Here is a 23422-nt window from a genome sequence, read left to right as displayed (position 1 = left end):
GCTTCCAGTGTAAACATATGCTCACCTATAAAAATGTATGCCCCATCTATGTACATGTATGTTCACCTATGTAAACCTGTGTCTAGCCTATGTACATGTATGCCTTATCTGTGTAAATGTATGATTGCCTAAACAAATAAATGTGTCACCAATGTAAATGTAGACTCACTTACATAAATGCATGTTTCATCTATGTTAAAGTATACCCCACACATGTAAATGTATGCCCTGTCCATGTGAATGTGTGCCTGTCTCACTTGTGTTAATATATGCATCACTGATATAATTGTATGCCTAACCTAAGTATATACTCACATTGTAAATGTATGCCCACCTATATAAGTGGTATCTCACCTACATAAATGTATGCCTCACTTATGTAAAAATGTATCTCACCCATATAAATCTATGCTCACCTATGTAAAAGTATGCTCAACTATGGACATATGCCTCTGTTATACAAATGCATACCTTATCCATGTTAATGCACCCACCGTCTTTGTGAACTTATGCACACCCATGCATATGTCTACCTCACCTATTTGAATGTATGCTCACCTCTATACATATATACCCATAACAGAGGGGTTGTCACATAGTAAAGTATCTCTAAATCCAAATAAAGAAAACAAAATCTGTCACAACACACAGAAAAAGCGTTTAGGTGATACTGTTCTTAAATTTTTACCTCCTCGATCCCGGGCAGCTAAACTTTGACCCCTTCTTAGCGTGATGTCCAACTGGTACATTCCGGGATCAGCCAAAGGGATATCTGCATTACTGGTTCCAACTGTATTTATTTTCTGTAAAATAAGAAATATACAAAATATTAAGTTTATTTCCTTCAGTCTAATTTCTTCAATGGGTGACTACATGCAGTTTAAAACAATTTAAGAGAATTATCCAATGGAATCAATCATCACAACCAGTTCTCTAAAGGTTTAAAATTCATGAAAGTCTTTAAAGTCAAAATAAAAGCACGATAGTCACAGAAATGTCCTATTTTAACTCTGTTTACAGCTAGCCATTTCAGTGGGGAAAATATTGCCTATGGAATATTATACAATTCACTTAAGAAAAAATAACAGAAATAGTGTGAGAAGTAAAAAAAAAAAAATCCAGTGAATGAGGAATGGAAGATAAAGATGTGCAAAGGAATTTGACTTCCACATAACTGAAGATTAACATTAAAAGGATTTATTCAGGTGACTGTATTGACTCATTCATTTATGCAAATATCTCCTACTGATTGATTATACACTTCTATTTCAGACCCAACATAAAATATGACATACTTATAGAGAAATAAATTCTCCCAGCATTTTGACAGTATTTTCAGGAAACAAATTCTCAATGGGGCTCAATTCAAATGCTTCTTTCCTTGGACTCACTGTGCACATGCTGTTTATAGGTCCGGAGACTTAGGCAGGGCTGCCTAATGGAATATGTTAAACAACAACACTTAGTAAAAATGTAAAGTTTTTGTTGTTGTTTTTTTTTTTTTTTTTGGTTTCAGCTATTTTGTATACAGCAGTAGAACTTGCCTTCTTCACAGGCCTGAGATTATTTAAGATACTCATTTCTTTTCTGGTTAGAAGGCAATGTTCTTTAATTTTAAAACTTGCCTGGGTAAGAAAGAACAGTAGTGAGCAATCTGGAGCCCAGCACCACAATTCACAGGAAAGGCCATCATAAAGCTGCATCAAGAAAACTTTACTGAGATAGAATTCCATACTGCAAAGTCACCCTTTAATCAAATCTGTACTTTATTTGAGGTTTTAAGATCCATGTAGAAAGCTTTCCTCATGGAGCAATTATTACTTAAAACAAGAAGCACTGTTACTTTGATTGACACCTGAACTCATAGTCTCTCCTCTGGTAACAATGAAAAGAATTCATCTTGTTCCCCATCATATCCATAAACGGCAGCTGCAGTCCCCAGGCCCCAGGATGGAAATTTTGAGCCGTCTTTGACTTCTTCATTTACCTCCTACTCACACCCAAATAGCTGCCAAACCTCAGGTGCTCTTCTGCATCACATCCCCCAACTGCCTTCCCTTTAATTCTCACTAACACTAATGCAAACAGTGTTCTCACAGCATGGGAGTGACAACTAAGATTCGCTCCATGATAACTATTTTAGCAGTTTAGGATGTAACCTTTCAGACTCTTCAAAGCCCTGCTCAAATACACACAAACACACATGCTGAGGCTTTTACTTGATGGGTTTTAGTTTCCATTTTGAACAATGTTAATTTTTTCTGTTATTCACAATTTATTTAAGAAAATATCACCGGTATTAGAGGTACTTTCCTGACCAATAAATCAACCTCTCTCTCTTTCTCCTTTACTCCCCCCTTCCCTACTCCTTTCATCTCTTTCTCCCCTCCTGGCTGTATGGATGTGAAATTAATAAGGAAAATCCTACTATTTTATGGCTTACAATAGAATAATTTGCTATTCATGTATTTTTGAAATGATTATTGCAATTCAGTCAGTAGATACAGCTTTACTCCATATTATTAGCCTTTTATGTATTTTGTTTTGTGGTAAGAACATTTAATAAAATTTTAAACATATAATCCCATTATTACAATCAAGCTACAAAGTCATCCATTTTGCATATTGGGTCTCTATACTTCTTCCTCTAATAACTGAAAATTTTATGCTTTGACCAACTTCACCCCCTTGTCCCTGAACCTGCAAATGGCAATCACTGTTTTGTTTTGTTGCAAATATATCCTGCTGGTGTGTCTTCTGTCTTTGATCTTTGTACATGTTGAATGTGGTGATTAAACTATTGAGCAATTAAAGCTGTTAAAATAGCATCTGGCAAAGAGGAATCACTCAAAAACACTGGTGGTTATTACTTTTTACATAAGAAACACAAGTCTGATATTCTGATATAACCTTGCATTGAATTTCTACAAAAATATGAGGAAGATTTACAATTTCATGTATTATATATTCCCATCCTTTTAGGTTGTATTTAGAGACCTTTAATAACATGGTATTATTTTCTTCATGTAGGTCCTATCTCTATCTAACTAATTTCATTCTTCAATGTTTACAGGGATTTTTTGTCTCTATTGCAAATGGAATGATTTTTTTCAATTTCCATTTTGATAAGTTTATTTCTAATCTAATGGGCACATACTATTTTATATAATGATTTTATTTCTTTTCATTTTGCAAGTCATTTTTTGGATGTCTCTGTACAAAAAAATACATTCTGCATATAATGCAATGCCTGCTTCACTCTTATTTTGTAATGTTTTAGTTGCTTTTTTCCAATTTTTAATTTTTTGATTTCACTTTACATTCCAACTACACTTCTCCCTTCCATCCCTCCTCCCATCCCCCCTCACCTCCTTCCACCCTCCCTCACCTCCCTGCTAACCCATTCCCAGTCCATTCCTCCTCACAGGTAAGGGCTTCCATGAGGAGTCAACATAGTCTGGCACAATAGTTTGGGGCAGGGCCCAGCCCATCTGCCATGCATTAAGACTGAGCATGGCATCCCACCACGGGAATGGGCTCCAACAAGCTAGCTCATGTACTGGGATTATATCATGGTTTGATCCTACTGCCTCTAAGCATGGCATCTCACACTAAGGTATGGGCTCCAACAAGCTAGCTCATGTATCATATTTGTATCTGGTTCTACTGCCAGGAGCCAGTCTGATAGTCCAAGCTTCACAACTGTCTCCCACATATGCAGGGCCTAGTTTGGTCCCCTGGAGTCTCCACAGTTATAGGTCTAGAGTCCATTACTTTTCACCAAGCTTGGTTCAACTGTCTCTGTAGATTTCTCCATTATGATCTTGACCTCCTTGCTCATATATTTCCTCCTTCTCTCTTCACCTGGATTACCAGAGCTTGACCTGGTTCTTGGTTGTGGATCTCTGCATCTGGTTCCATCAATTACTGGATAAGTGCTCTATGATGATAGTTGGAATACTCATCAATCTGGATAGAGGGGTAAGCCAATTCAGGTATCCTCTCTATTATTGTTAGTAGTATTAGTTGGGGTTCTCCTTGTGGATTCTTGGGAGTTACCCTAGCACCAGTTATTTTTTAATCCTGTTAATTTTCTAAAAGGGTTTTGATGGTGATGTCTTCTGTACATATGTTTCTCTTATTGGTTGATGAATAAAGCACTGTGGCCAATTAGGCAGGATGATAGGTGGGACTAAGAGACAAGGAAGATTCTGGCAGAGAGTCATGTAGGATGCCAGAGGAGTAACAGGTCCAGACTCCTCCCCAGTAAGATAAGATCACATGGAAATACTTACATTAATAGAGATGGCTTAATGATTAAGACAGAGCTAGCCAAATAAGAAGCTCAAGTAACCAGCCAACTGTTTCATAATTAATATAGCATCTGTGTGCTTCTTTGGGGCAGAGAAGGTTGGCAGGATCTGCTGGACCAGAAAGCTCAAAGTACAGGGTTTTTAAAATAGAATAGAAATTGTGAGCATTTCTGAATTGCATGCATTTAATTTTTTAATTTTTGAGATTATAATATAACCATGTAGTTTTCCCTCCCCATCTTCCTTCCTCTCCCATGTACTTCTAGCATATGATCACATAAGTCTCATTAAACCTAAGCTCTTTCTTCTACTCTTCATTTACTTGGGCTTTTAAAATTGTCTGATAAATTTTACAATAGATTTATACCAAAGTTTTGGTTGGTAATTTTTCTAATATCGAACCATCACCATATGTGAGGAATAACCTCTACTTGGCCTTGTGAGTGCATCTGCTCTCATGCATATTTGTGATTATGCTCATGTGTGTAGCTGTTGGTCTTAATCAAGAATTCCCAGCCCCCACACTATATCAAACCACCATTCTAAACATGCATGTGGCTTTTGCCTTTCAAAAATTCTATTTTCAGGGCTGGAGAGATGGCTCAATGGTTAAGAGCACTGACTGTTCTTCCAGAGCTCTTGAGTTCAATTCCCAGTAACGACATGGTGGCTCACAGCCACCTTGAATGAGCTCTGGTGCCTCCTGCTGGCATGCAGGCAGAAGACTGTATACATAATAAATAAATAAAAAACTTTAAAAAATGTTTAAAAAATTCTATTTTCTACAATTCTATTTTCTAATTTGATGTACACATCAAATCACTGCCTTTGTTCTCCTGGTTTCTATGTTCACCTATGAAGAAAGTCCTTAAAGAAAATTGCTAGCTTTTTTATATCTTTCTTTTCTACTCTATACTATCTCAAACACAAAATTTGTTATTTTAGATTGTGAAATTTTAAAATGAAGATCTGAGGTGTTTAAAGATGAAACTGAGCATGAGTTTCAATGGAAGCTTCAGGGATAGATGTCTTCAAGGACAGACTATCAAGCTGGGTTTAGAAAACATGGAGATCTACAACCAAGTTAGATGTTTTCTATGTACTATCTAGTATGGCTTAGGTATCCTTTTGCCTTGAGGAACCTAAGTGTGTCCTTAGAATTCTTGCTAATACATTGTTTCAGTTAGCTTTATAATTGATAAAAATGGAATTTAAAAGGGAACCCTATCTTTCAAGGAACTACATGAAAAAAAGACTGAAGCATGGAGGTACTCAGCCATTCAAAGAACAAGATCAATTATGACAAAGGGGAAGACAGTGTGAGAAAGCCTCGTAGGCATGATAAGTTCAGGGGTAAAATTATGGGCAGGATTTTGACATGTGAATATTTGGGGGAAGTGAGCATCAATGAAATCAACCTGAACCCAGGACTGAGTAAGTTAAAGATGGTATCACTGCTTTGATAGAGAGAAAAAAGGACTAGACTGGTGGGAGTGAGGAGAATCTTAGTCCATGAGTAGAAAGAAGCCTCCACAGACTTTTGGAGAGAGAATTCATACACAGAGACTGTGTATACCAATTACTTAGTATCTGTTACTTCCTGTTTCATGCTCTTAGCTAAATGCTTAGATCTTGGAAATGAAGACACCTCTAGCCTTTCTCCTACAAGGAGAAATGGATGGATGAACTAGAGAAATTATGTGGGTATAGAATTACTTAATACTTTTCATAATAGTGCAAGTGAAGTCACAAGAGCATGATCTGGTCGGTGGTCAGAGAAACAAAGATGGATCTGAGAGATACAGAGAAGATGCAGTCAGCTGAATTTGCCAACTGACAAGATGTAGAAAGCAGATAAATGAGTCATGCTGAAGTCTTGGCTGGGTTCCTCGGAGGAAAACAGAGTGTAAGGGAGGAGCATGATCCAGGCCACCACACCAGGGCCCAGTGGGATCCCAGCCATATGGAAGAAGGACCTCAGGAACTCAAGTAGATCTAGAGAGGCATGACCCCACAGGCTTGCACAGTGGCTTCAAAACTAGCAAGATGGGAAGGGCTGGAAGGAAGAAAGGGATCATGCTACATGACGTAATTTTATTTAAAATATTTTTGGTAAAATATTTTATAAGCTCCCAAACATAAAGGTATATTAAGAAAGACATGTCCAAAGTAATAGGCAAACATTTAACTCTGAAAAATATGCAAGTTATTGTAAATGCCTTGACTGACACACCCAATCAATTGTTTGTTGTAGTGGCCTGCTTTGGAGACCAGGAAAATGGCTCTTTCATAGTAGTTACAGCAATTATAAGGAGCTAGTGACCTGTTCATCTATTTTTGACATCCATCTTCCTGTTACTTAGCAGGCTTCCTGAAGGCTGAGGCACACTTATTGCACAGTGCATTTCCTGACCCACCATCAAATTGATGCCCTAAATCAAAAAGAGCCCCCCAAACATTCTTTATTTCTTCTTGAATTTTATTTTAAAAGTTAACAAATAAGTAACATTTAAGAAAACTTTTATATTTAATACTCATATTCCCTCCCCACCTTGATTCTGCAATTAGTACCAGTGCATTTCTGTAAGAGCAGCACTTTCTTATGAGAGAAGTAGCATCCACAGTAAAAATCCCACTTCCCACTTCTACTACACTGGCAGTCAAATTCCAACCTAAGTTTACGCGAGGGAAAAGCATACCTAAGCCACAATGCTACTTCATTAATTTGTCTATAACTAAAACACTGGCTGACCCAATAGTAGATTTCGGGGTTCCAAAGAAACCATCAGGTGACTGATAGGTTAGCCTCTAGTTATGACATATACAAACTCTTCTCATGTCAAAGTTTACTGCAGCCAAGAGTAAATCTTCAACTCTAGGCTTAAATGTGGGATTTTTAAATTTCCATTAGCCTAAACCTAAAAAAAGAATGTGTAAACACCCAATCCTAACCCAAAGCAACACCTGGGCTGGAGAGATGGCTTAGGGATTAAGAGCACAGGCTGCTCTTCCAGAGGTCCTGAGTTAAGTTCTGAGCAAACCACATGGTGGCTCACAGCCATCTGTAGTGAGGTTTTGTTCCCTCTTCTGGCGTGCTACACACCTGAGCACTGTACACATAATAAATAAATCTTAAAAATAAATAATAAATTAAATAAGCTCGAAATCCAGTGTTCCTGGAATGTCTTTTCTTGGACTCCCACCATGCTGATTACTTACTCATGGTACATCTGCTAATGACCATTCCCTGTAACGTCTCTTCATTTTCACTGGTACCCTTTCCACCTACATATCTAGTTTATACAAATCTGAGTCAGCACAAAGACAATCCAGTTATCTCTCCATCCTTATGTACATGGCCAAGGTCTTTTGCAATCAGACCATAGCTAGCAGGGTTAGCAGGGCTGGCTGTGCAAACCGTGATGGTACAAGCAATGACATCAGAACATGTACCCTTAGCTACACAGGTTTCTCTTTCTGAATCTTCACTTGCTGATATTGAAAGGACATACTGTACAACTTACTCACAAGGGACCCTTCTGAGGACGAGATATAAAGTATGTCAAAGTGCCTTGGGATGGAAAAATAACTTATATCGACTTTGACTTGATTTAATTCCTGCTTTTTAGTTTTCACATTTTCCACAGATGTGTAATGCATATGGATATAAAAATATACAGAATAGAAATATGAAGCATTTAAGATTAGAATACCATTCATTACTGCGTCTGTCCTTAGATAATTTAATAATGTGGAACAAGGAATGGCGAGGTGGTTCAGTGGCTATACTGAGGTTAGCTTCTTAACCCCCACACCATGCCACTCATAATCACCTGGAACCCAGCTCCAGGGAATCCCATGCCCTCTTCCAGCCTCTTCTGGTACTTACATGCCCATGTTATGCATAAACTCATGTGGGCACAAACACATAAATAAAAAATAACAATAAATCATTTTTAAGTTAAAATGAAAATAAGTGTGTAATAGAATTGCACAAACTTACTTTGATTCAGCAATGACTTTACATGAAACAAAGCACACTACTGTTTTTATTCACACCCAAGTTCAAAATAAAGCTCAAGTGTAGCTCATCTCTTTGAACAATCTCACAGACACAGGTGCACAGTTGTGGTTAGGCTAGGTTTTCTCATCCTCAGCTGGACAAATATCATGTTATTCCCCAAGTCAAACCTAAATACAAACATGTAGTTGTCCCTGGAGCCTGGCATAGGTAACCCTTAGTGAGCAATGATTTTTATTCACCTTCTTTGCAAATTCTCATAGGAGAAGCTACTTAAAAGTTTTCAAGCAACAAAATACACTGGATAGTACTGGATTATAATCCACTGTAAAAGCTATATATCCAAGACTCTACATTAATAGATGTTAACTGATTGAGTAAATGCATAAGACGGGGAGAAAAGACAAATCTATAGGGCAATCTATAAATCCAAAAAATAAAAAATATTTGCAGCTACTCCTTAAGGAAATAAGGCACACTCCCCTTTCCTATAGTGTGTGCCTTACTTAGCTATCTTCTTTCAAAGAGTGCTGTATAAACAGGAGAGGAAGGGAGGAACTGGAGAAAAGCAAAGCATTGTACTAAACAAGGGCAGGAGGTCACAGCATCAGGGAGAGTTCATGGTGAGAGCATGTGCTGTTGGTAAGATGTAATGAGGGGTATCTCACCTCTGTGGCCTTCCTTCCCAAATACAGCCCCACTGAAAACCTGGGAAAACATCAGTCAATTCTAAATTGAAGGACATTTTATAAGATACCTTACCAGTACTCCTCGAAACTGTGGATATCATCAAACACAAGGAAACACTGAAAAGATAAAGATCTGGAAAGCTATTGCAACTATGAGGATCCTAAGGAGACATAAAAACTAATGTACTGTGGTATCTTAGATGAAACCTTGGAGAAGAAAACAGAGCATAAATGATAACCAAGAAAATCCAAACTAAGTGAAGACTTGGTGTATGTGGTATGTGGTGTGTGGTGTGGTGGTGGTGGTGGTGGTGGTGGTGGTGGTGTGTGTGTGTGTGTGTGTGTGTGGTGTGTGTGTGTGTGTGTGTGTGTGTGTGTTGTGCATATGGGTATATATGCTTGCAGTGCTTGTGGAGGCCAGAGGTCAGTGCTGGGTGTCTTCTTTGATTACTCCCTAACTCCTGAAATTTGTTGATATGGTCAAGTTAACTGGTTGATGAGTTCCAGTGATCTGCTTGTGTCTGTCCTGTCCATGCTGGAGTTAAGCACAGATACCTCCTAACTGTGCTGGTGTTACAGATACATGTCTCTAGGCTCAGGGTTTTGCAGGGATGCTGGGGATGTAAAATCAGGTATTCATGCTTCCTGGTAGGCCCTTTGCCAAATGAGCCATTTCCCCATCCTACACTTTTTAATATAAAAATAGCAAAACTGATATTAATACAAGATACTAACAATAGAGAAAATTGAGCATGGGGTAGATGGAAATTCTGTGTTCAATCGTTACAGCTTTTCTGTAAGTTTAAGAGTGTTTTAAAATTTATAAGAAAGCATACACATTTGTAAAGACGTTTCGGTGGAGCTGACAGCACTGTGTCAACAACCACACTCAGGAAGCATAAGGGCAGGCTTATAGAAGGTGCTTTCATCATGGACTAGACTATCGTTTCTCACCCGCCTACTTCCTTTCCCTAGTTCATCGGAAAAGCGAACAAACAAACAACAAAACACTCAAGGCATTAATAAAGAAGTACATTTATGGAGTAATTGTATCTTATAAAAATAATTCTCCAGTAAGGTAATACAACCAATTTATATCCAAGTGACTCTGAGGGGGACACCAGCACCCACACATTGGGCCAGTGGTCATAAGATGTGAGCTGTACTTCCCCTTCTTCTTTCAGGTTAGCCCTGTTATCTCGAAGTCCTGACTTCAGAGCCTCCAATCTTCACCTGAAAGTGAAGCCTGACCTATGTGTCTCCTAAATTCCCTTCTTGCTTTCCAAATAAAAGAGAAGAAGCTGCAATGGTTTTCCTCAAACTTATAACTTCACAGTCCATTTTCCCATCTTCTAACACAGTGATAGAAATGGCACCTAACGAGTAGATATTTTGTGAAGATTAAATAAGATATACATGAAACAGTTGTTACCCTACAGTTAGATAAAATATTTGATCCTGTCTTTATCCTGAGTCTGATTCCATTGGATTGGAAAAAGGTGAGCTCAAAGTTGAATTAATTTCCATGTATGGTTTTCTGTTTTGTTTCGTTTTACTTTAAGACACATATGGAAAGGAAGTGCTTTGTAAGTGAAAGGGTGTGCACATGCTCCAGTGCTTTGTGGGTGAAAGGGTGTGCAGATGACAGGTGTCAATGTCATTTTTCAGCAACAAATTCCATAACTTCATTGTTTCAGAATGATGGAAAAGACTCCATCAATCATCATGGGTAATCTGTGTGAGAAAGTGTATAATTCTCAATTATTCTTACTTAGCATGTCTGAGTGAGTTCTGGCTGAAAGCCGAATTATTTTTTAAAACAATGAAAAATTAAGAATATATTTCACTGTCTTTTGAAATACACTTGTTTGTGAGATTTCAAATTCTAAAATGTTACTACCATAGGACGGTGGTATGTTAATTGCATTTATTTAACAAACTAAGTTATCAATACAAAATAAAACATACATGTTTAATAAATATGCAAGGATAAAACCATCCTGATACTGAGCTAGCCAAACTTGAATACTATCACATGACAAGGGCATGATAAGACAGTCACTTCTATTTGTTTTCAGAACTTCCTCATAACACAATGTTAAACTGAGCCGTAAGATGATGGTAAAAGATTCCATGACACTCATCACAGAAACATACAATTTAACGTCCTATATCAAGGGTTTCCCTATGGAATTGTTCTGCCTTTAACAGTGATTTTAAGGGTTTAGAGCCCGTGTGTTCTGAAAGCTAACCCAGGGCCCTACAGAACTTCCTGCCTAGGAAATGGCCAGTTCACTCATTATGCCTGTGTAAGCAATGTGACTTATATGTACTACACTGTTCCATTGCCAGGATCCCCAAGTTTGATAACTGAGGTGGTTTAGGGGAAGCTGACTTCTCATTAGCTCAAAATGTCACAAAAACAAATCCCACTTAACCCCCTAACCACAGTGACCAGTTTCAGGGCTGCTTAAGAGGCCTAAGTCATTCCAATCAGGGTCCATTCTGAGATTTGATTGAAAACACTGGGGAACAAAGTTCATTCATCCCTCCTTCATGACAATAATACCATGACTATGGTAGGATTGGTAGCACATTGGACTCAAGAGGTGGACAAATTGAGATGAAGGTCATGGTGAGCTAATGAGTGAAGTCAGGTAAAGAAATAGTAACTTGTGTTTTCTTAGTCGATTGAGCCTGTAAATTAGCAAATTTCCCTTGCAACTTAAGTCAGATAAGCTATAGTTTTTGTTATTTGCAACCCAAAACATCACAATGATGGAATGTAAACAATACCTGCTTTCTTTTGCATATAAAATCCAAGAAGGGGCTAGGGAAATAGCTCAGCCTGTAAGAACACTTGCTGCCATACAAACATGAGAACCTGAATTCAAATGTCTGGGTCCTGAAAAAAAGCCAGGCATGATTGTGGTATGCATGCCTGTAGCCAATGCTGGTGGTGTGCATGCTTATAACCAGTGCTGTGGTACATACACACCTGTAACCAGTGCTGGTGGTGTGCATGTCTGTAACCAGTGCTGTGGTGCATACACACCTGAAACCAGTGCTGGTGTTGTGCACACCTGTAACCAGTGTTGTAGGGAGGCACCGTAACCACACCTCCTAAGGCCTGCCTACAGGTGTGCCCGACCACACCCATCAGAGCATAGTCAAGGTGATGTCATGGTATCGTGGGAGAAATTTAAAGAGTTAAGGAACGTACATGGTAGTCCCCTCTTTTTTCCCTGCCTCTTTGGCTTGCTCTGCTTTCCTGCCAGTTGGCTAGGGAGTAAGTAAGGCATTTTACCTAGTAAATATATCCTGAACATTACATGATTACGTATTAGAAATTAACATCAATACAGTGTTGTCCAGGATGAGACAGGAGGACCACTGGGGTGTAAAGGATTCAGTGAGAGACACTGTCTTAAGGGAATATGGAAGTAATAGAACAGGACTCCTGATGTCCTCCTCCAGCCTCCATGCACACACATGTATGAAGTACACAGATGCACACATAAAAAACAATCCAAGAAATGTTTACTCATACTACTCTAATTTTCAGATGTTTGCAGACAACCGATTAGCTAGGAAATAGAAGTGGATTCAAACTATTCCATTATAAAAATCCATATGCTTAACATGCATGGTGACATTCTCATAGATTAAAAAAGAAATCACTAAGTGAATTATACATTTGAAGCCACATTGTAATTTTCATGTCCCAAACATTTACTTACCTAAACCTTAACTTCAAAATGGGAGTGCTGCTTGTAGTTAATAAGTACTTTAAAGTTCTACTCAGTCTTTCTGTTCATTCCTTTCAGTAATTGGTTGGTCACATGTTGTTTCTAGTCTGACCTTTGGCAACAGATGCCATTCAGTAGTTCCATTAAGTTGGTCTTCTACAGGGGTCTTGTGCAAAGACACCCAGTTCTGGTGTTTATTTATTGATTTCACTTCCCAAGCATTTAAAAACTATCCCAGTATATAACCCTTCTTAACATTAATCAGAATTGCCTACCTCTCCTGCCATATCTCCTCTGCATGGACCCACCCCAGATCCTCACTGGTCACCCCACTAAACAGTGTTTCCACTCCCCAGGCCCCAGGCAGGCAAGGCTTCCTTGTTGTTGAGACTCCCTCTCCCTCCTTGCACACACTCAGCCTCTAATCCTTGACTCTATCATCACACTTGGCTTTTATTTTTCTCATTCTTGTAGGTAAGAAAAAGAGGGAAACTCTGCATGAACTGCTACAAATTGTAGACAAGGAAATGGAAACTATATCTTTAAATATTGTTGACCTATCACATGCAATTTAAGTTGGGCCCCCTTTTCTTCAAAAATGAGGACTTTCTTGTGTCCACATGTTTATTATGAGACTGTTAGCCATTAACACATTTCGTGGGAACTGCATATGAATATTGTGGATTACCTTTACTTTGATTGGTTAGTACTTGTTTTGTGAATTACTAAGGGATATTCCAAAGGCTGTGGCTTATGTGGCTGGAAGCAGATATCAGGAAGCCCATCACCACAGTGACTCTGACCTTCTCACTACAAGCCAAGGCACACTCACACAGAATCTCTCTCTTCTGCAGGAGTTGACTAGATTTTTCTAGTATGTTGCAGCAGTTTACTGTTCTCAATGAGAAGGGTGTGGAAGAGTATGATTTCCTCTCTTTGCACATGGATGAGAGTTTTCTCTACAGGGGAAGCCAGTGCCAACCACAGTCTTTTGTTCTCATTGGTAAGAGTCATATAGTCAAGTTTCATGGATGAGCTACATTTTATTTACTCAAAAATAAAGGAAGGCATAGTGAGAGAAAAACGATACTCTGGGAGGAAAGAATGAGGGAACAGAGGGATGAACTTCCTGCCATCTGTAGAATTCAGTTTGTGTTCTGTTATATGTGGCCTCAGGAACAAAGCACAGCTATGTCCACTCTTCCTGCAAGTAGCAGAGAAAGCATAGGTCCATTAAGGGAGCACAAAGGTTACAGTATTGGCCATATGAACTTGTGGCAGTGCAAAGAGCTTGATCTCACTGATCTTCACACTTTCCCATGTCTCAGTGTATGAGCTTTGGGGGGACACCCATTCTCTGTGTCTAGAGGTGGCTTGTGATGATAACATTGTTTATGATTTATTAAAGCTTGCCTGAGGGTACAAAAAGCAAAGCTAGCCACATGCCATAGAGGTCAGGAATTGGTGATACACACCTTTAATCCCAGAAACCATACTAGCAAGCCATAGAGGCAGGCAGTGATAGCACATACCTTTAACCCCAGGACTCAGGATACAGGCTAATGGATCTCTCTGAGTTCAAGCCCACCCTGGCCTACACAAGAGTGAAGAGTATCAGAGCTCACACCTTTAATCCCAGCACCATGGAGGTGGATACAGGAGTGATATGGCTGGGCAGAGAAAGGAATATAAGGCAGGAGGAGACAGGAACCCAGAGCTTTTGCCTCTGAGGATTTGTGGAGACAGTATTGCCATTTCAGCTGGGTTGAGGTAAGATCTACTAGCTTGGCTGCTTTGCTTCTCTGATCTTCAGCTTGAAGCTTAAACCCCATTATCTGTCTCTGGGTCATTTATTGTTCATGTTACAGTGGCCTGACTTCCTTGCCACATGACCAGCTGTTTTTTTGACCTCTTCATTCAGATGGCTCATGGGCAAACCAAATGTCCAGGTCGTGTCCAGATCTGTTCTCTCTCAGTGGTTTTCCCCAAGTGTTTCTACACAGACCTTTCTCTTTTAACTCAATAAAAGCACACACCACCCAGAGCAATATTGTATTTCTCTTCTCAATGTAGTTTTTCTCTTCCTTTCCCACAAACTTATCATGAGACCCAACAACAAGCCCAGTAAGACTCTTCCAAGGCATGAATTACCTCTATCCTCTTTACAAGCCTGTTACCACTCCCTGAGTCCCTGTCCTGATCTTCTCTAACCTGCATGATGGTTGGGGTCTTCTGTCCTCCTTCTGCTATTGAATCATTCAGTATACTTCTAGGCATTAAAATTCTCTTGTCACACTTTTCAAAGTCCTGGACAATAAGTACCACCACCATCCTCTGTTTATCCACCAGCCACACCCCTCCTCTCACTGCACACTAACTGAGCTGCGTTGTGCAATTTTGCCTGTGTTCAGCTCTTGCCTCACAGGCACTTTCATAGATGATATTTTATTCGTTCCTTCTTGTCCAGTCAGCCATTTTAATGGATGACTAGGTCCTTTCCATTCTTTAGCTGTCATCTTAGGCTGCTTCTTAGGGAGCCATCAAAAACTTAACACCAACAAATATCTGATATAATGATATGCTGTTCCCTTTATGTAACTCACCATGATTTGGAAATATCCTACTTATGACTTGGGCTTGCTTTTACACTTCATGTGGGGTATCTTTGTAACTCTTGCTTTCAGTGAAGTGCCTGGTAACTGAGAAACACTTACTGACTGGGTGAATAACACTAGGCTCTGAGTCAGTGAATATTACAGAGATGGCCCATAAAGAGAAGGGAACATAACTCCAAAAAAGAGCAAAAGTCCCAGCATTTGGTAAAGTGACTCAGGATTTCTTGAACTGCAGTCAGGTGTCTACAGCAGCATGGAGAAAGAGGTCCTGGGACAACAGTTACACAAAATCCAACTAAAATCAAAGGCTGGAGTGCCTTACCACTGGATGTGGATTTATGCTTAATATTCAAACACATCTGTAATTTTAAAAATATGATCACATGGGAACTTTTTATAATTAAAGTTCTCAAAACAACCTGATATTAGGGTGTTCACTATGTATTTCAGGAAAAGTATAATGTTATGGTTTAGGATATTACTCAAGCCAGAATGTCTGATTTTTAATTCTGTGTCTGAGATAGGACCCTGAGAAAGTGACTCAATTTTTTTTTAATTCTTTCATTTTGAGATATAATACAAATATATAAATTCCCTCTTTCCTTTCCTCCCTCCCAATCTTCCCCAATAGTCCTCCTCTCTTATCTTTCAAATTCATGGCCTTTTAATATTAATTTGTCAAGTCTCGAAAGAAATGGCAAATATTCACAGACTAAACGATGAATGAATATGACCACCAGCATAAAAGCTAACAGTGTTCCCTGACTTTCAGCTTAAGACATGGAGTTCTATGTTTCATCATAGCAGTTTTAAAGGATAATTAGGAGTTCTCAGGACCATTTCTGAAGGGAAACTTTCCTCTTCAATCTGACGACAGTCCTTCTCCATTCCTCAATTCCCTGTAGGTAGTTACACTAAACGATATGCTATGTCAATACTTACTACTAGTATTGTCTCATTACATTTTAACACATGACTATTTAGCCACTGGATTCCTAGAGACCAGGGTGATAATCGATGCCTCTTTGCTTATACCCTGCTAAGGGTTACCAAATCTACTTGAAGTTATGGAAGTCCAGATCCCTGTTGAATACTTAGGATCAAATGTAGTATTTCAAAAGGCTTTTCTACTATAAGATAATAGTTTTGACAGCAATTATTTTTATCTGTTGTCCACTCCTATATGCATCTAGAAAAGTGCATGCTCGGTATTCTAGAAAATGAGTGAATGAAGAATATATTCATAACCACAGATGTCTATGGTCCCCGAACCCTAAAGGCCTGGGAGTAAATAGAAGAATACAGTTAGTTCTACAGACCATCCCTCTTCGGAGTACTTGCTTTTCCCAAAACACTAACCTCCACCTCCCTGTGTATGCCACAGCAAACACACATATCTGCCGAAATATCCCAAACAGCTTCTGGATATTCAGAGGCAGACAGCACTGGCGCCTTGTTAGGTCTGAAGCCTGAACTGGGTATCAAAGGCCTCAAGGCCAGATCAATGCTAGCCTTCAACTTAGCCCCAGGATGATGTCTTGCAGTTGTAGAGGAGGCACAGATGGCATAACCTACTCCTCCCAAAGTACTCAAGAATTGCCTAAGAATAGAGATTAACTCATGCATCATGGTCCTTTGATGGTGGCCTCTTCAACATGGCTATGTATGCCTAAATGAATTGTATGAAGTAAATAGAACATTAAACATCAACACTGATATGTGTCAGCCACAAAGGTATTTTTTATAACTTAAAATTTTTATTATTTAATAATTTTAAAATCTTATTATTTAATAATCCCATAATTTCATAATTCATAATTTCATAATTTAGATTTCATATTTCATGTTCCATATTCTATATTTCATATTTTATGTTTTGTATCTCATATTTCATGACTCATATTTCATAACTCATAATTATCTCATAATTCATATTTCATATCTCATTTTATGATTCATGTTTCATAATTCATAATCTATGATTAATATTTCATGGTTCATATATCATGTTTCATGATTCATATTTCATGACTCAATTAATAATTTATTTTTCATATTTCATATCTCATGTCTCATAATTCACAATCCATGATTAATATTTCATAATTCATATTTCATACCTCGTAATTCATATTTCATGATTCATAATTCATAATCCATGATTAATATTTTATATTTCATTATTCATATTTCATTTCTTATAATCCATAATTTACATTTCATCTTTCATAATTTATATTTATATTTCATATTTCAGACCTCATATTTCATCTCATAATTCATATTTCATAATTTAGTTCATAATTCATTATTTAATCCATAATTCATAGCTCATAATTCAAATCTCATAATTTATACTTCATAATTTAGTTCATAATTCATTATTTAATTCATATTTCATATTTCATATGTCACATTTATTATCTCTATTTCATAATTCATACCCATATTTCATATTTCATGATTCATGTTTCATAATTCATCTCATTTTATATCTCATATTTCACATCTCTTATTTCATAATTCATATTTCACATCTCATTTTTTATGATTCGTGTTTCATGTTTCATGATTCATATCTCATAATTCACAATGCCTGCCTGCGATTTTATTCATATTTATTGTTTGAAAACAGGTTGAGAAATTATTTGTAAGAAAGCCGTTTCTGAGATTTCCGGATTGCCTTAGGCAGTCTTCTCTGAGGACACCAGTGATCTCCAGAAACAACCTCACCTTGAGGAACAAGCAGCAGCTTTTCCCCACTGAGTAAGTATCTGCAAAGCCAGAATACTCTGGGCTTTAAATGCACCTTATCCCCAGGTGCTCTCCAGAGTAGAAGGCAGGGCGATTGTGAAGTCTTCTGCCAGGACTCAGTCAATGACTTTAACAAGTCATTCAGGATTCAGGAGGCAGACCCGCGGATTTTTGGGCAATCAGGGAGAACGTTTGGTGACTGTGTAAACTGTCCAATGAGGAGTTTTGGTCTTAGGTGACGGAGGCTGCCCAACATTTGGGTTGCCATTGTGTGTCCCCGCCATATGGTCTTTCTGTGTCTTTGGCTGATGTCCCCAGATCTCTCCCCTGGGCGTGAGGAGGAGGCTGCAGCAAGCCAGCTGGCCATGGGCAACCACGATTCTTTTATCTCAGTCTTATCGACTAATAACACTGGCAGTTAGTTACACACGAACATTTCACGAAATGGTGTACAAATATGCAGGTTACTGAATGTCTAGGAAATGCTTGAAGAGGCTGAAGATATGAGAGGTTAGAGTTAGAGGCAGAGAACTGAAAACTTAGCGGCGAGGATTCAGAGATGTCCATTACACACAGGTCCTGAGCCAGAGGCTGTTAGAAGCCAGCTGACGTCCGTGGCAGGAGAAACTGCACTAGATCTGGAGTCCTGGAGCAGAGACAGGGTCCTTCCCTGTAATAGAGTTCCTGTCACTCGACACTGATCTGGAGAATAGGTCCAGGCCTTTTACTCGGTTGGTGTCTACATCGCGTCTGCCCAGTGTCTCCGCAGAGAAGAGCCACAGAGGTATTTTCATCAGGCAGAAAATATATCTAGTGTGGCTACAAAATGCTCGCTGGTCTTGTCCCATGGTGACCTCTGTGACATATGTTCTTCACAGGGCCTCACATCTCCCTGGTGAAATGGTCCATGGGGCTCTTCTTAGGCACATGGCACAGATTACCAATTCTTCCTTGGTTGACTATTTCTTCCTTCTTGGCATGATCTATTTATACTGTGAATGTTAAATCAATTCCTTAAGCTTTTGTGGCATATGGTGGGACATAACTACATGACAACTATTTGAATATTGTATGATCACATTAATAAGAATGAGGAACCTTAATAATATTTCCCTTTGAATAATATGTAGAAATTTTATAACTTAATAATTTAATACAGGTTTTAAAGCACAAAGGAATTAACAGGGTACTGCCATCATGCCTTACTGTCTTCCGATGAATAACATTTATAGACTAGTCCTATAAGGTTAGCGACTTTCAAATAGTCTTAAATATACTCAAGGTTTTCATAATATTATTCATCTGGTAAATACATTTTGCATATCTACCAACCGACCCATCCTTTATTTTCTTTTTCTCCAACTTTTAACTCTGTTTTCCAGCCATCAACTAAGCCATTCTTAATGTATGCATATTCTCATCAACTATTATATTAGCCCTTCTATTGGCCTAAGGTGTGGATACACTGATGTGGGTAAAGACAGCCCCTAGCTGTATTTCATAAATCTGGAGCTGTGTCTAATAGATACAAAGCAGAAAAGTTATTTAATCACACAACAATTTCAAAAGAAGCACTCTCATGATGATATCATTTAAAATACAGAGAGATTATCTACCTGGGTTTGAATAATGCAAACTGACTAACATAACTGGAATATAATTGCTTTTTTTCCGCCCTAAAGAATCAGACAAAGGGATGGAATTGTTGCTTTTAAAAAAGTATATTATTCAGGAGTCATGATGTGAATAATTTACTGTTTTACTTTTAATCTTTATCTGCCATTAGTTATAATTGGTGTCATAAACTAAAGATGACAAATAATTTGGTTTAGATAAAATTTTACAAAAAATTATTGTTTTTGACTGAAAATATTTACTAGAATTGGCACCCCAAAGAGGGAATAATGCAGAGGATTATACTGAAAAATTTACTGTTACTGAGATTAATTTCACAAAGAATTTATGCCCACTATTGCCATTAGAGAATACCAAGAAACACAGATAAATGTTATAAACTCTTGTCAAAATGTCACACATCTCGAGGGTGAACAAGAGCTGCTAATCTGGGTAGATCATAGTAAAAAGAGTTGGCCACTGCACAAAACACATACTGATTTTCATCTTATTAATAAACTAACAGAAAAAAAAAAGGCATGGGAGTATGAAGCACAAATTTTTGACTTGCTAATTTGGAGACTCAGCCCATGGCTGAGTACTGACTGATGGGACAAATCTTGTTTTCTTAACTAAGAATACTCACTGAGACAGGCATGTAACAAATGGGCTTGTTTGGTTGCTGTTCCCTAAAGGGAGGAGCTGTGCCCTGTGAGATCATCTTCCTCTTTACAGTAAGAACAAAGACAAAGCCACCACCAAGCGCTATGCTTGACTTTACTTCCAAATAATTCCACTACAGTCATCAAAAACAGAAGAATGTAGCCAAGAATTTGCACTAATGGAAAGACTTTGTGTGCAATGGGGTAGACTGAATTCTAAAGAACACCCATGGCAAGGTTCCCAAGCTTCAGTATTGGCTAGTTTGCTCTCATGCTTCTAATTTATTTAATGGTATCTTCCTTAATTAAAGAATGATATATTTGAATTCCCAGTTTTACTTCCTTCACCAACATCAAGCCTAAAAACTGCAAGGTGCTGCTTATTTCTCTGCAAAGCAAAGTAAATGCCAGCAAGGCACCATGGGCCAACACTTCCCAGGAAGTCTCACATGCCAGCAAGGCACTGTGGTCAGCACTTCCCAGTGAGTCTCCAAGGCACTGTGGGTCAGCTCTCCTCAGTGAGTCTCCAAGGCCCTATGGGTGAGCACTCCTTGAGTCTCAAGCCAGCAAAGCACTGTGTGTCAGCACTCTCCAGTGAGTCTAAAGCCAGCAAAGCACCCTAGGTTCAGAAGTCTCCCAGCATTTGATTCCCACAGAGCAGCTCTCAAGGAAAATTATTTCCTCCAGTCTAGTGCCAAAATTCTCTCCAGGAGAGAATTACAGCCCACTAAATAAGGGCAAAGTTTGTCGAAGCAGAAGCCTCAGATGAACAACTCAAAATTTGGAATATCATAAAGGCTAAAATATTATCCTAAAATTAAGTAATATCAAATGAGAAAATGAAAACAGGATTTAAAAAAAGGTCAAAAAAAACTGAGAGGTTGATATGCAAAATAGCCATTGCAATGAACTATTCTGAGGAAAGTCATTATCTATTTCCTAGTTAAATATTTCTCCTTGGTATAAAGAAATTATTTGCTCTCATAGCCACTCATCATGTGATTTTCAATACCTGGTGGTGACATATTTTATCATAATGACTGAGGCACTGTTTTAACACTTATTCTAGGTGCAGTTATAACTGAAGGAAAGGAAGGATGCAGAGGTCATGAGGAAGCAGAAATTTTGAGTCAGGTGTAGATTAGAAGAAAGGACATATGATAGGTAGGATTTTAGTTGGGGGGTGGTAGAGGAGGAAGGGAGGGAGAAGGGAACTGGGATCGTCATGTAATTCAATCTTGTTTGTAATTCAAATATATAAAAATAAAAAATAAAAACAATGTATGACTGACACACACACACACACACAAAAGAAAACATCCAACAAATGCTGTGAGGACTATGGGGAAAGGAACTTTTCCACACAGATGTGAGATTATAAACTATCATAGCTTCTACAGAAACTCATATGAAAAACTCAAAAAACAAAAGTATAACTACCCTATGATCCAGTATAACACTCTCATATATGTACCTCAATGAATCTAATTCAGCATTCCATAGACATACCTAAACACCCATGTTTGTTATGGTATTATTCACAATAGTTAAGATGTAGAAGAAGCTTAGACATCCATCAGTAGATAGATAAGTGACATGTCACATACCACCTACACACACGCGCGCGCGCACACACACACACACACACACACACACACACACACTGGAGTTTTATTGTGGTATTTACAGGAAAATGGGTAGTACTGGAGATTATGTTGGCAAGTAAAGTAAGCTAGACTTCAAAAGGCATATGTCAATCTTTCCCTTATCAGGGTGTGTGTGAGCATGTGTGTGCATGCATGTGTGTGCATGTGTGTTTGTATGGTTATGGTGTGTTGCACATGTGCTATGGAATGTGAATAAAGGTCAGATAACAACCTTCTGGAGTTGCTTCTCTCCTTCAACCTTCATCTGGGTCTCAGAGACCAAATTCAAGTCATTGGGTCCCCAGGGTACAGCTTTGACCTGTTGAGCCATCTCACTAGCCCTCTACAGTGCAGTTTAGTCCTAGGAACAACAGCTCTGTCCATACCACTCTGGCCCAGTCTAGGCCCAGTCATTACTAGGAAGCAAGCACAGGTAACATCAGGGTCCTTCTCTGAAATTTTCAGTTCATTCTGGTCAATATTTGATTTTTGGGATTGAGATTAGTAAAAGGACTTTGTTGAGTTATGAGCAAAAATCAAACACTGAGTCTTAGTCAATGGTACCTGAAGATGTGATCTCATTTGGAAGTGGAATCATGGAACTAATTTGCTAAGCTAAAGTCTCATAGAGTAAACCACCCCCAATCCTGGAAGACTTCTCTCTTGATAGGAATGGGGACTTTGAACACCAAGGCATGATCATGAGGACACCATGTGGAGATATTTGTTATGCTGTCATGAGCCATGGACTTGCAGAAGCTGAGAGAGGCTTGGGGCAGATCTAAGCCTCTGGAATCAGGCTCTGTGCTAAATATTTTGGCAAAGCCATGATATATATCTCCATCTGTCTTATCCCTTTCCATCAAGGCCAGGAGCTCTGTACCTCTTCACTACACCATACCCTTGAAGACAGGTCTTGTGGACACTCTAGTCATTACAGGCTACAGAAAAGTTCATAAATCCAAGAAGGGTTACTTATCGCCAATCCTCTGGCAATGATTTTGTCATCTATCTTGGGATATCCATATTAGCATTCTTCCGGGAACATCTTCCCAGAAGATGGGATGTGAACCTTCCAATGCAACTATCAAGGACAGTCTTTGAGTGCTTATCCATGAAGATGGTGTATGAATTCTTAGTTTTAGCCATCCTTTGTCCTTGCCCAAATGGCTTACTATATTTTGTAAATAAAAAGGATAATATACATATTTGAAAATTGTTTTGCTAATTATTTAAAAAGTACAAATTGAAAAAATGAAGAAAAAAACCACAAGAAGGTAGCCTATAGCCAATTCATTTGCACATAATGTTGAGGTAAGTTTTGTCTGAAATTATGGGGAAAGTGAGAAAATTATTTTC

General features: G+C 38.5%; 1 protein-coding gene across 5 annotated transcripts in view; it reads right to left on the bottom strand.

Annotated features, from left to right (window-relative positions):
- Positions 1-23422, bottom strand: part of Mctp1 (multiple C2 and transmembrane domain containing 1) — a 551176-nt gene that overhangs the window by 294909 nt on the left and 232845 nt on the right. For all 5 annotated transcript variants that reach the window (XM_035440464.1, XM_027401826.2, XM_027401829.2 and 2 more), the window contains exon 2: positions 689-803. In XM_035440464.1, the coding sequence (XP_035296355.1) occupies positions 689-803 (115 nt within the window). The remainder of the gene's footprint in view (positions 1-688; positions 804-23422) is intronic.

The sequence above is a fragment of the Cricetulus griseus genome, chromosome 2 (genome assembly GCF_003668045.3).
Source record: "Cricetulus griseus strain 17A/GY chromosome 2, alternate assembly CriGri-PICRH-1.0, whole genome shotgun sequence".
In the NCBI taxonomy this organism is placed as follows: Eukaryota; Metazoa; Chordata; class Mammalia; order Rodentia; family Cricetidae; genus Cricetulus; species Cricetulus griseus.
The sequence above is the reverse complement of the archived record's forward strand: the minus strand, read 5'-3'. Positions and strand labels throughout refer to the sequence as shown.